The sequence below is a fragment of the Sminthopsis crassicaudata genome, chromosome X (genome assembly GCF_048593235.1).
Source record: "Sminthopsis crassicaudata isolate SCR6 chromosome X, ASM4859323v1, whole genome shotgun sequence".
NCBI classification, from domain to species: Eukaryota; Metazoa; Chordata; class Mammalia; order Dasyuromorphia; family Dasyuridae; genus Sminthopsis; species Sminthopsis crassicaudata.
In genome coordinates, this window is record NC_133623.1 from 83,689,321 (window position 1) to 83,704,252 (window position 14,932).

General features: G+C 37.1%; 1 protein-coding gene across 3 annotated transcripts in view; it reads right to left on the minus strand.

The window, feature by feature from the left end:
* Window positions 1-12,755: 12,755 nt before the first annotated feature.
* Window positions 12,756-14,932, minus strand: part of LOC141549151 (transcriptional regulator ATRX-like) — a 463,311-nt gene continuing 461,134 nt past the window's right edge. For all 3 annotated transcript variants that reach the window (XR_012484237.1, XM_074278527.1, XM_074278526.1), the window contains one exon: window positions 12,756-13,619. Coding sequence is in view for 2 of the 3 variants with exons in the window: in XM_074278527.1 (XP_074134628.1) it covers window positions 12,995-13,619 (625 nt within the window). In the remaining variant the exon portion in view is untranslated. The remainder of the gene's footprint in view (window positions 13,620-14,932) is intronic.

A 14,932-nucleotide genomic window follows, 5' to 3' on the forward strand; every position in this document is an offset into this window, starting at 1 on the left:
CCTCTTTTATTCTTATAGCCAAAAGGTCCCCACATAAGTTAGCAGTACAATTTGAATATTTAGAATAAAGTAAATAGAATGATTAAAAATACTGATTTTTTAAAAACAGTAAACATTTATTATGTTTGCATTTTTGGAGCTTTCATTGATTTTGATTGAAACAAAAGACAGTAAAAAATACAAAACAAAACAAAACAAAAGAAAACATGTGGATTCATTTCAGTCCTCTACCTTTTATTTTAGTGTGATAATCCCAGAAACTAATCAATCACTTTTAAGAATTTCAACCCAGGAAAAAATTCTCAATTAGACATGGTTTAAAATTTAGGTAACAAAAATAACAATTTGTTTAAGTGAAAGAACCATTTTAAGGTTTAGATAGCTGTGAATATGGAAATATATCTAGTCAATATAATGTTCTTCTATTTCACTTTTTGGTCTTAAATTTTCTTACTTCTAGATAAACATGCTTGAAAAAGTGAAAAAAAATCAGATCAAATGGGAAAAAATGAGAAAGGGGAAAAAAACACAAAACAACAAGAACAAAAATGATGAAAATGCTATGCTGTGATCTACATTCAGTCTCCATGGTCCTCTACCTGGATGCCATTGGCTCTTTCCATCACAAGTCTATTGGAATTATTTTGAATCACCTAATTATTGAAAAGGCCCAAGTCCATCACATAATTTTGTATCTGTGTACACTGTTCTCTTGTTTCTGCTCACTTCACTTAGCATCAGTTCATGTAAGGCTCTCCAGGATTTTCTGAAATCATCATTTCTTATAGAACAATAATATTCCATTACATTTATATAAAATAACTTATTCAGCCATTTTCCAACTGAAGGAATCCACTCAGTTGCCACTTCCTTGCCACTACTCACAGGGTTGCTACAAACATTTTTGCACATGTAGGTCATATTTCTTTTTTTAATGTTCTTCTTGGAATACAGGCCCAGTACAGAGTATTGTGTTTGTCTTTCTTTTCATCCCTAAAACAAAAGAATACTATTTGTCATGTAATATGGCTCTCAATGATGGGGAGAGAGAGGGACACATGCTATGCTCTCATAATATAAAAAACAGAAAATGTTAATATAACAATTTAGAAAGAAGCCAAAAACCTCAAGGGTAATAATGGAGAGGGAAAGGAGGAAAGAAACAGGTTTGAGTTACTGGTATTAGTAGCAGATCTCAAACTCTACTTGAAATCAATAATTATGAAAACAATTTTTTTATTCTATTTATTTGTGATCCTATTTCAGGTTTTCTTGGCAAAGATACTGAAGTGGTTTGCTATTTCCTTCTGTAGTTCATTTGACATGTGAGAAACTGAGGCAAATAGGGCTCAGTGACTTGCCTAGAGTCACATAGCTAACAAGTAGCTGAGGCCAGATTTGATTAGGAAGATGAGTCTTCCTGACTTCAGATCCAATGAGACACCTCGCTGCCCAGGAAACAATTGGAATATGTTCAAAACTGAGACACTGACCACCAGAAAAGATAAGGTATATTTAATGTACAGAAGCAAACAAATGAAATAAGATGTCAGGCTAATAAATCTCAAACACAGTGTGAGAGGGGGATAGCGGAAGACACACTTTTCAATGATAATAATAATGAATAACAAAGGCAATGGGATGAGGGAAAAGCCATTTGCCAGAAATTTGATAGCACACCAACACCTCGCACCATCCATCAAATTAAACTACAAAGAGATACACGAAAATATATGAAAAGAGGGAAAAGCAATAGCAAATCAGAGGAGCAAGAAGGAAATTACTGTTCAACTCTATGGGTAGGAGAAGTCATGATAGAACAAGCGATGGATAAGATTGCAGAACATAAAATGGTCAGTTTGGCTTCTATCAAGTTGAAAAGTCTTAAAATGAGAATGGTAACAGGTTAATGAGGAAAAATATCTTTTTAGTCAGGTTCTTTAAGGGCTGTTAACAGATGTGTTAGAAATAATATTCTGAACCCTCAAAATGGCTCAATGAACATACACAAGGTAAGTGACACAGTTAAACTTTTTAATACACTCCTGCAGGAGTGGGTGTGAAAATTCCATACCTCACAAGTATCAGTCAACAATTATACCTTGTAATGTTGCCCTAACCCATCCCCTTCTTCTCTCCCTTCTCTTCCTCAGAGTCTCACATGTCATACCACTCCCACTACATGCATTCCTTATTATGTCTCCCCTCCCTGATCATACATCCCACATTCAAAGATGCTACCTAATCCCACTCTCGGGATGTGTAACTTAAACAATGCGTTCATGAAGGATGTAGACTTGCAAAAAGCTCCTGTACTGTCATTGACCCCCACTGGTTTTAGCCATTTTCAATCCTGGGTCTCCTTATCAGAAACTTTATATTTAACTAGCTTCCTGACTCACAAAGTGCTTGGTTGGAGATCTGTTAACAGGAGTTTTAACCCTCTTCTTCATCCTTCATTCTTCATCAGGATGTTTGAATAAATTATCTGGGACTTCAAATAGTACTGCTGACCAAGACAGTATAGACCACTGATTGAACTCCTCCTCCAATTCCTGATATTTATAGCAAAGTCACACCATGGAAATGGAACATTGTTCTCCCATCTTTTCTCACATATGCAACATATACAAGGAACTGATGGCAACATACAAGATAAAGAGCTATTCTCCAATAGAGCAAAGGATATGAATGGGAAGTTTTCAAAACAAACTAACAAAAACATCCATAGCTTTTTAAACATTCTCATTTTGGGTTTCTCTAGTATTTTTTCCTTCTCTCTAACAAGTAAAGTAATTATTTCATTATTCAGGCATTCTTCTAAAGCCTCATGAGCATTACCTATCCCCATCATCATCTATCTAATAATTTCCAAATTACTTAACTTTGTGCATCTGCTAACTTCTGAATTATTGGATATTTGTTTCAAAACTGTCAGAAAAGTAAAATTAAAAACTTTCATGTTCTCAGTCAATGCTTTTGATCTTTTAATCAATTCTTTTGGAATCAGTAATGTTGAAAAAGAACATGTTGCAGTGTCAGAGAAAGAATCATATACCTGTTGTATCTCTTCAGCACAACTTCCATTTTTTAATTTTTCTGGATGATCACATGTCTTATTACTCTTTTCACTTACTAACTTATAAGTTTTGTCCTATTGCTATAACTGTGATAAATTCTCAATTACATTGTCACATATGGCAATCAAATCCAACAAAGCCTCAAGTTGAAAAATGTAACAATTTTATCCATCACTTCTGATGTCTCTTTTCTCCCTAGATTGCACCAAATGCATTTTTTACAAAAAACATTATAGCAAGAATCACTAAAAATTACATTTCTGCCTTCTGCACACCATTTGAAATATAAAGAAAAACAAGCAAAAGCATTGAAGCATCATAATTTGGCAACTATTTAAGATTTTTTTAAAAAAGTTAATAAAGAACCAAAATATACTAATTACAAAAAACTTAATATACCTTTATGTGACTTACTACACCTAAACATATATTCTTTTAAATTATACATGCCCCTGCAACCAGTACTACAGAGGAAAAGCAGGAATTTATCCAATTTCTCCCATTGAAACATCTTTACAATTTTAAAATAATGCCCAACATTAATTCCAGAACAGAAAAACCAACAAATGGAAAGGATAACACAACATTCCAAAATGAAGCAGCCATTTCTATGCCTCACACATGACCTTGAAAGGCAACTGAATCAGCAGTAGCCGATGCTTCCAGAGCTCTCAGTGAGGACTGAGAAACTGATCAGAAAGAGGATCCTTAGTTGGTACCGAGTACAGAACTCTGTTTCATTAGCAAAGCAGAAATCCACATTGCCATCCTAAGGCAAGAAGGAAGACTAACACCCGAGGGGATAGTTCATAAATATACTTCAGAAAAGAAAGCTTATGGTCACTCACAGATGTTTAAAAGTTCAGAGCAGGAAATCTGTGATCACACCCCTGCTTAGATCATAACATCCTAGAAAAGCGGAAAATTTGCAGATGCCCAGAAATAGCTCTGAAACAATAGAATAAAAACTTGAAACTGGGGATAATGCTCCCTTTATTAAGGGCCCAATTTTATTACAAAGGAAAAACTTAAGAAATAGGCTGGAAAATCACTAAAAAACAAAAAAACAAACAAAAAAAAAACATGACCATAAGAAGTTACTATGATGTCAGGGAAGATCAAAGCACAAATTTGGGGAAAAAATAACAGTAAAAACTTCTACATTCAAGCTCATAAAGAAAAATGTGAATTGGTCTCATGCTCAAAAAAGAATTGCTGAAAAACACTTTAAAAAAAGGTCTCAATGGGCAAGCAAAAGAGGTATAAGAAAAATTGGGGAAAATAATGAAAGTGATGCAAGAAAACCATGAAAAAAGTTACCCTATGGCAAAAAAAATCAGTTTATGAGAAAAAGTTTTTAGAAAGCAAAATTGGAAATTTCTTTGTTTATTATAGATTTTTATTTACAAAATGCACTGGTAATTTTTCAGCATTGACAATTGCAAAACCTTTTGTTCCAATTTTCCCTCTCCTTCTCCCCACCCACTCCACAGATGGCAGGTAGAGTAATATATGTTAAATATGTTAAAGTATATGTTAAATACACTATATGTATACTATCCATACAGTTATTTTGCTGCACAAGAAGAATCAGAATTTGAAACACTGTACAATTAACCTGTGAAGGAAATAAAAAATGCAGGCAGACAAAAACAGAGGGATTAGAAATGTTATGTAGTGGTTCACACTCATTTCCCAGAGTTCTTTTGCTGGGTGTAGCTGGTTCTATTCATTATTGAACAAATGGAATTGATGTGGTTCATCTCATTGTTGAAGAGGGCCACGTCCATCAGAATAGATTATCATATAGTATTGTTGTTGAAGTATATAATGATCTTCTGGTCCTGTTCATTTCACTCAGCATCAGTTCGTGTAAGTCTCTCTAGGCCTTTCTGAAATCATCCTACTGGTCATTTTTTACAGAACAATAATATTCTATAATATTCATAAACCATAATATATTCAGCCATTCTCCAATTGTTGGGCATCCACTCGATTTCCACTATCTAGCCACTACAAAAAGGGCTGCCACAAACATGCTTGCACATGTGGGTCCCTTTCCCTTCTTTAAGAACTCTTTGGGATATAAGCCTAGTAGTAACACTCCTGGACCAAAGGGTATGTGCACAGTTTGATAACTCTTTTGAGTATAATTCCAAATTGCTCTTCAGAATTGTTGGATTCATTCACAACTCCACCAACAATGCATCAGTGTCTCAGTTTTCCCACATCCCCAACATTTATCATTATCTTCTCCTTTCATCTTAGCCAATCTGACAGGTGTGTAGTGGTATCTCAGAGTTGTCTTAATTTGCATTTCTCTGATTAATAATGACTTGGAACATCTTTTCATCTGGCTAGAAATAGTTTCCATTTCTTAGTCTGAGAATTGTCTGTTCATACCCTTTGACATACATTTATAGATTGGAGAATGGCTTGATTTCTTATAAATTAAAGTCAATTTTCTGTATATTTTATAAATAAGGCCTTTATCAGAACCTTTGACGGTAAAAATGTTTTCCCAGTTTATTGTTTCCCTTCTAATCTTGTCTGCATTCATTTTCTTTGTACATAAGCTTTTCAATTTGATAAAATCAAAATTTTCTATTTTGTGATCAATAATGATCTCTAGCTCTTCTTTGGTCACAAATGCCTTCCTCCTCCACTGGTCTGAGAGGTAGACTATCCTATGTTCTTCTAATTTATTTATAATCTCATTCTTTATGCCTAGAACATGAACCCATTTTGACCTTATCTTGTTGAATGGTGTTAAGTGGGGGTCAAGACCTAGTTTCTGCCATACTAATTTCAAAATTGGAAATTTCACTCAAAAATATTCCTTTAAAAGAAGAAAAGCTCGAGGCAGCGAGGTGGCACAGTGGATGGAACACCAGCCCTGAAGTCAGGAGGACCTGAGTTCAAATCTTGCCTTGGACACTTAACACTTTCTAGCTGTTTGATCCTGGGCAAGTCACTTAGCCCCAAATTACCTCAAGAAAAAAAGAGGAAAAAAAAAACTTGAAAAATTGAAAGAAGAAAAGCTCATTGAAGAACACAATGCATTGTAAATTACAATGGGGCAAGTGGATATTAATAATAATGTAATATTTCTCACTGAAAAAATGAAAATAAGTTTGTTAATTATGGAACAGACATTTGAGAGTACCATTATGGCAAAGAATATGGGGGTTTAGGCCAGGAAATTCTAAGTTCAAATTCAAACTTACTGCCTGGCTATGCATCCCTGAAAAGAGTCCAGGAAAGACTCAACCTCCAACGAAGAGGGAAAATGGAGTAAATTATCTTATATAAAAGTGGAAGAAATGAAGGGCTTTACTCATCAGTAGATCAGAGAGTATATAAGTAGATCTGAGAGAATAAGAATAACACACTGAATTAGGTATAGAAATCTATTTGGCTCTACAGGCAGGGAGGAGAAAAGAGAAAAAGGGTCTGTGAAGGGGGTGAGCATAAACTAAAAGGACAGGATGAAAAAAGAGATAAAAGAGTAAATGAGGAAAAGGTCATTTGAAGGGAACTACACATTAACCATAACTGCAAATATAAATGCAATAAAGCTAAACACAAAACATAGGTGGATTCAAAAATAAGAAAGCAAAAATAAGGAAGCAAAGAGATACACACAGAGTAAAGGTAAGGCTTGGAACAGAGGGTAGTAATTATGATTTCAGATAAAGCAAAAGCAAAAACATGTCTAATTAAAAGATATTAGGAAATGACTTTTCACTAAGAAGTACCATAAAAAATAAAATAATATCAACACGTGCACCAAATGATGCAATATCTAAATTAATTTTAAAAAGTTAAATGAGTTATAAGGGAAAAGCAACAACACTATACAAATGGGGGCCCTCAACTTTCCCTTTTGAGAACTAAATTAATCAAAACAAACAAAAAAGAAGTGAAAGAGATGAACAGTATTTTTAAAAAGTTAGAACTCTGGAGAAAATGGAATGGTAGAATTGAATGCATGTTTACTCAGTGGTACAGGGCTGCACAAAGCAGAACTGAAGGAGCCCAGGAGAGAGGCGCGAAATGGGCAAACCAAACCTGACATTGCCATAAGGAGAACCACACAGAAGCTGCTCTAAGAGAATATGGGTCCTGGGAAAGTATATGTCAAGGAGAGAAAGAAGTGGGATTGCAGCCAAAACTTTCACATCCAGCAAGTGAAGGATAACAGTGAACTGAGAGAAGGAATATTCCCTGAGCTGCCAGGCTTTCATGGTTTTTTCGGAAAGAGACAAATAAGATCCAAGAAAAATATCAAGTAAGCATCAAGGATGAATTACAAGGGACTCAGTCAGGCGAAACTCTGTGTTTCCTGCATGGAGATGTTCACGCTATGTCTGTGACTGTCATTAGTAATTAGTTGGAGAGAAAGCCAGAGGCAGAGAAGAGGATGATGTGATTCTGAAAAGCAAAATGGGGAAGGACAAGTTAAAAAGATAACTCCATTTCACAGATGAATGAGCAAGAGCAAGGAATTAGACAGGGGAGGGGGACTGAGGTTTCTGGAAGCCTACTCATATCAGACATGGGTTAAAGGAAGGATGGTACATGCACATCTATAAGAGGATATAAAATCATTTATATCTATAAAGAAATAAGATGGGGTGGGAATAGGAGGGTTTGAAGATTACTCAGAATGGAAGAAAGAGAGAGGAAAAAGTTGGAGAAGGGGGAGATTAATGAAGGGATTCTTGAGCAGGTTAAGTAATAGCAAGGCCAGGGGTCAGGTAGTAATAAAGCAGAGGAGTTGGAAGGTAAGAAATAAGAGATGCACAAAACAGAATTTAGTAGAAAAAAAGGCAGGGGTAGTAATCATTTATCCCACACTAGGGCAACATTTTAAAAGATCATATCAAAATGGAGAATTTTACATTATATGCCAGCCATATTAATATTATCTTAGATGTATATATATATATGTATGTGTATATACATTATATATACATATATCGGTACATACACATGTATATCCATAAATATATCCATATTTGCCTGCAGCCTTCTTGACTGAAGGTAAGAAGGAATAAACGAGGAAAAAGATAAAGCAAAAAGCGCAGAACAGAGAACAAAAGAAGACCTCCAGGAAATAAAGATGGGCAGTTATGAATACAATGTCTATATTACTATATAGACTTTCTTGAAATGGAATTTATTGTTATGTATTTTGAACCCTCCCTTCCATTCTGCTAAGTACAGGACATTTTGTTTCTTTTTATCTTCTTTTTAATATTTAAGTTTTAAACAAAAACTTATTTTAAAGAAAGGCTTGAGGGGCAGCTAGTTGGTGTAGTGAGCACCAGACCTGACAGAAGACTTGAGTTCAAATCTGGCCTTAATACTTCCTAGCTGTGTGACCCTGGGCAAGTCATTTAACCCCAAGTGCTGCAGCAAAAAATAAATACAAGGAAAACCTTGAGCTCAACTGAGTTACAAGGGATGAAGTCTAAGAACATAAAACTATGTAGGAAGAATAAAAAGAGCAATTATTTCATAAAAATGAGAAAGAAAATTTAGAACTGATTGTTATGGGCCAGAACTCTGTACTTGAAACAAGGATTCTTACAAGGCGCTGACCCAGTGGAATTGGGACAATCAATGGTTATCTAGTTTAGCACGGTGATTAATAGTTCTCTAGTTCAGTACCTGTACTAAGTACTTGATCTAGTCCTACAAGATTCATACTTAGGATGATGTAATTAAAATAGAGCATATAAAGCTGGGACAAACTCAGCCAGAGACATTCCATCTTGGGTCAGGCTCCTGGTGACTCTCCTAGGGGACCGTGGGACTCAGAGACAGATTCACTCCATCTCCAAGGCTAGTCTAAAAGGCTCTCCAGAAAGCTGAGCCCCAGGCAAGGAAATTAGACTATGAAGGAGATAATAAAGGATTTGGACTTTAACACCTGGCTGCTCTCATGGTGATTACTTTGCTGAAAAGAAAGCTGCTCCAAGGCCTCCAGAAAACCAACCACAACACTACAAGTGATAAAGAAGCAAGCAAGCTGAGGGGGGAAGGAATTTTTCTGTTGTTACCAGGAAGGACAGAAGGAGACTTAGGCGGGGATAAGGAATAAGAAGGGAAAAGTGTCAGGAAGAAGTAAAACAGCAATGAGGAGACAGAGGGCAAATAAGGTGAAGAGGAGAGTGGGGGAAATAGGAAAAGGAAAATACACATACTGATTTACTTGTAAGGCAGAAATGGAGAACAGACTAAAATTCAACAGCTTATTGCGTTCAAGCAAAATGAAACTTGTGTACATAATGCATATCATATATAATGAGATACACACAGATAAAATAAGGAGGAGGAACAGAATTTATTACATAAAACAGCTGGGGCATTGATGCTGTTTGAGTGGTCTAGATTCCTGGTGGCCTAGAGATAAGTGGCTATGAGAGTGTAATTAAGAATCCCTTTAAATTGGCCACAGGTTTTAGGAGTGAAAGAATTCACTGATCCCCGAATTATTACTTTCAAAATGAAAGTTTGTTAGACAGAAATCAGTTTACCAAGAGACTGACTTCCATAGTGGCAGATCTCTGGAAAATGGAGTTTTGCAGTGAGGATGCAGTTCTCAGTGGACAGAATGTCCTGACAGTAAAGGGACCTACCAAGATCCATCTGCTAAAGACCTTCCTTGATGGAAACTATTATATTGAGTGTCTTGGTGGGGGTTGGGACGGCCCAAGCAGGTCAGACCCAGTGGGGGCTGGGGCAGCCCAGATCTCCTATTGGAATTAACATTTCAAAGGGATGCTTTTTGACCAGGATTTGTAATTGGATCAAAGGCTCTGGCATCCTGGAAAGATAACTTACCTAGGGAGGATATGCCTCAGCCAGGAATGGGCTGAGCATCTGAAAGGGATCACAGATCATGAGGAAATACAGTTTCTTAAAGGGACCATACTCTGCTTCAGAATCAATTGTGACTTTTAAATATATTTTCAAAAGGAAGAGAAATAAAAAAGAAAACCCCATAGACAGCAGGAACACAGAGTTTCAGACAAAAATGCACAGTAAATTAAAAAGGGGGAGAAAGGAAAGGAATTAACAAAAAAGATAAACAAGAAAGAAATTGAATTTCAAATAATAAGAACTAAAGCAAACATAAAAAGATTTTTTTTAATGTAACCTACTTTCTAACAAGTTCAAATACCATTCCGAAATAATTCATGGTGACCAAAATTTGACTATATTTAATAAATTGATAAAGACGTGCAACTTTTGAGACAGACAGCAAATAATTTGATTACAGTTTTGTATGAAACATTTGGAAAGAAAGGTCAAGGAAGGAGCCCTTGTTAGGCTGCTGATTTCCTGATAGAGCACTAAACCGGGCTATGGATTGGATGGCTAACACCAAATTGTGTGTTTCAGAGCAAATCAGAAGTAGGCCACAAACAAGGGTTTTAAGAACATTCTATGTCTTACAGCTATAAAACGAGTACTTATTGGACTTGGGAAATTTCAAAGAAGAGTCTTAGGAGTTAAGGGAGAAGAACACTGAAGTATAAAGATATTCAAACAAAGGAAGATTACAAGTTACTTGCCAATTAGACTGTGATTTTTTGAGGGAAAAGGATTTTGTTTTATCTTTCTTTGCATTTTTAGTGCTGAGCATAACACCTGGTAAATAAGAGGTGCTTAATAAATGTTTATTGATTGAGACTTTATTTTAGCTGTAGTTACACAGCTTCTTAAGTGCAATAGGTTTTATCCTTCCTTGATTCTCAAAAAGTTTTGGCACTTGATTGCTCCCTCTTTCTGATTATTTTCTTTTTTCTCTGTCATTATTTTGTCATCATTCTCCTATTCTTAATCCTTTTAGTACCTTTCAAGATGTTTCTCCTCTCTGTGATCATTATTTCTCCTATTGTGCTCATTGGTCATTTCTCTAAGTACGTTATTCTCCCCATTCCTTTACTTTTATTCTCATAATAATGGACATCTATGACCTGAGGCACTATTAGTAAAGGGCCCATCTCCACCCTGGGCAACAGCCCTCTTATTCTGGTCACCAACCTCCACCCACCCACCCCACCCCCACCCCCAAACCCAGGGAATAACATTAACCTGAACACTCCTGGTTTTCTTGCTGGGAAAGACCCAGGGTCTTAACACCTCCATCACAGGCACAGGAACTGCCACTACATTTTTATCTCCATCACAGGAAGAATATACTTTCCACAATTCTTTATGGTTATAGAAAGTGTTCGATGTCTTTTTGTTCTTTCCAATTACAATATTGTAGCCTCATTATATTAGTGCAGATCTTCAGACTATTTTTACAAAATATTCTTTGAAATTAATTTTGAACTAAATTACCAACATGTCCTTTGGAAGTTTCAGTTTTCATTTTACTTTTTTCACTAACTTGAGGCTTTTGAAAATCAACATAAGGAGAGGACTTTGGGAGATTCACAACTAGGATTGACTTCCAGGAAACCCACAATCCCACACTCTTAAAGGTGGAGTCTGATTCATTCCCCCGCCTACCTTTGTGCTGGCTGGAGACATTAGGACAAGAGCTCCTGAGAACCAAGGAAAGAGGAAGGCTAGCCGAGCCCCAAGTGAAGGAGAGATTTGGAAAGAGACAGTAAAGGATTGGGACTTTAACCCCTGGTTGTATTTAGGATTATTGAACTGAACTGAAACTAAGGCTGCTTCCAGAAGCTCCCCAAGAGATCTGCTCACAGAAAACAATTACAATTTAGAGAAGAGAACATCACAGTTACCTGGTATTTCATTAGCTGTCTCAGGAATGTCTGTGGAGTTATCAGGTATAACTTCCTGCATTACACTTCTTGGTTTATGTTTTTATTTTTAAAGCTTTTTGTTTTCAAAACATGGACAATGATCTATTTACCCTTATGGACCTAGCATTTATTCTATTATTTGTTGAAGGTAAATCAAGATGTTGCCCATGGTGACCACTCACCCTCCATAGACTACCTCACTCCCAGTTTTGGTGACCATCTGTTGTTTCACGGCTGCCAATGATTCTGTCAATCTCACCGTGTCTAATGGGACTGTGAAACCTGAGCACATTTTGATCAGCAGGGGGTGATAGTACTGTAACCCCAACGTCCCCAGGTTTAATGTAATTTAATGTAATAAGATTTCTGTCTTCCAGACTTGCCTCAGTCATTTTTCACATGGCCTTGCAGGAGGGATATCACTGCATACCTCAGTCTCTGCAAGGGTTATCTCACCTTTGGATGCTAATTGGGCACAAGTCACCTCCATCTCCACCCTGATCAGTCAGAAGCCATTGTGGAAGATGAGCCCTGCATCTCCAGCCCCAAATGAATTGGGGTCTCCGTCCTTTGGGACGGGAATGATGGAGTCACAGCATCTGCCCCAGCCCAGATATCCTGTCCCTTTCTCTCAGGAACTTCACTGGAGCAACAGGACCCTTTAGCTTTTCCATGCACATGTGGCTGCTGCTTCCACCCTAGAAGAATGCCTACCATAATCCAATCCCAGGGACGTTCCCCATGCCTACCTTACCCGAGATTGTCCAAAGGTATGCACAACCTTCAGAGATTCTCAGATTTCCCTGCTCTGCCCACTTATCCCAGAGGAGCCACTAAAACTGGGTGGGTCAGAAGTCCACCAACTCCATGAAAAAGAGAGGCATTTCAAAGGAGAAAACACAAGCCTTTATTTGATCACGTCTCAGGAGCCCTGGGCATCTCCCCTGACCAGGGCAGACTGGCAGTAACAGGAGGCGGCTTACAGAAAACAAACCGAGGGTTACCTACCCAAACATAACAAATCTGACTGGACAGAGCGGGTGCCCTCACAGTGTAGCTATGAACAAGGCACTATCTCTTACCCAATCCTAACAAAGAAATCTTAAGAATTTTAGTATTTTTCTAAACATTCTCCTTTTCTCTTTCTTCATTACTTTTGTCCATCTCTCTAACCAATTTAATCACTTCATTATTCAGGAAATCTTCCAAGGCCTTCAGGGCATTACATATCTCCATTTTCATATATCTCGTAATTTCATAGTAACAGTACTTCTCACTTGAGCTAAGTTCTGATGTTTGTTTTGAATATTTCAGAAAACTAAGGCCAGTTTCTCTCACGTTCTCAAACAATGCTTTAGCCTTCCCAATCAAGGCTTCTGGAATCTGTAATGTGAGAAAAGGGTGTGGTGCAATAGCAGGGGAAGGATTATTTACCTGAGGTGTGTCTTCAGCACAACTTCCATGTTTTAATTTCTCTGACTGGTCACATGTGTTATCACTCTTTTCACTTACTAACTTTTTCTTTTTACACTGCTGATCTAAGTTTGATAAATTGTCAAATACACAGTTACATATGGCAGTCAAATCCAATAAAGGCTCCGGCTGACAAATGTAACAATTCCACTTAATGTTATCATCTATTGCTTTTGACAGCTCCTCTTCCCCTAGATTGCGCCGAATGCATTTTGTACAAAAAGCATTATGGCAGAAACCACAAATAATTAAATCTCCACCTTCTGCACACCATCTGAAATGTAAAAAACAAATAAAAAAAATTTAAGCATCATTCTTAGTCAACTATTTAAAGACTTTTAAAAAAGTTAATCAGGAACAAAAAATTTACTAATTACAGAAAATTTAATATACTTTAATATGACTAAATATACCTCAACATATATTGTTTTAAATTATTCACCTTTGTGGCAAAGAATATGGAGCCTTAGCTTTAGTCCAGTAAATTCAAAGTAGCTACGCATCCCTCAACAATTACTTGACCTGGCTAGTTTTGATGAACCTCACAGGTTGTTGTAAGCTCAGGAGGAAGCTCATCTGACCCTTATCAGATATAAGAATTCCATTAAGAGTATTCTGTTTATAGAATAATTGTGAGGATGAAACTCCTTTGTCCATCCCTCAAACCCTGTGCATCTTTAAACAACCTTTAGAGATGCTGATTATCATATCTTTAGACAGGTCCTGGCCCTGGTCTGCCAGGGGTATTCCATCTAGTTCCTTGATTCCCCCCACTTTTGAGCTCCCTCACACTTCCTCTCCTCCTTGATCCTCACCCTCCTGAGTTCCTGCCTTTATCCCTGAGATATTCCCAAGGTTATATTTCCCCTATCAAAGATCTGCTTAGGATAAAGATCTTTGCCAAGTTGGTCCTAAGCCCACCAGGAGGTTCTTCTTGCTCCCTGCTCATAGTACCTTCCTTCTAGGGATACTGTTGTATCACTAACTCTGGTGATTCTACTAAACTCCTCTGTGAATCTAATCTACCCATCAATGGCACGCTTAGACCTCCTTTTAAATCCCTTTCATGGATTCTGCCAAGTTCCTTTGCTTTCCAAGTAGATGCTCTCCCAACTCTATTCCTTATGGGCCACTTAAGGGGCCTATTTTATCTCTGCTTTGTTATCTCTTCTCTCCTAATTAAAACTTTATTTTGATAGAGAACAGCCATTGGGAATTTGTCTCATGTTTATTCTGAACCTGTTTTTGCCACCACAACCTCATCAGTGACATTTTGACATTGGGCAAGTCATTTAATGTCTATTTACTTTGGTTTCCTCAAATGTAATAATAGGGGCAGCTAGGTGGCGCAGTGGATAGAGCACCAGCCCTGAATTCAGGAGGACCCGAATTCAAATCTGACCTCAGATATTTAACACTTCCTAGCTGTGTGACCCTGGGCAAGTCACTTAACCCCAGACTCGGGGGGGGGGGGGAGTAATAATAGCACCTATGTTTCAGGACCGTTGTGACTTAGCATCCAGTCCCTATAAACATATTTAGGTATTATTATCATCATTACCATCATTATCATACTATTATTAGTCT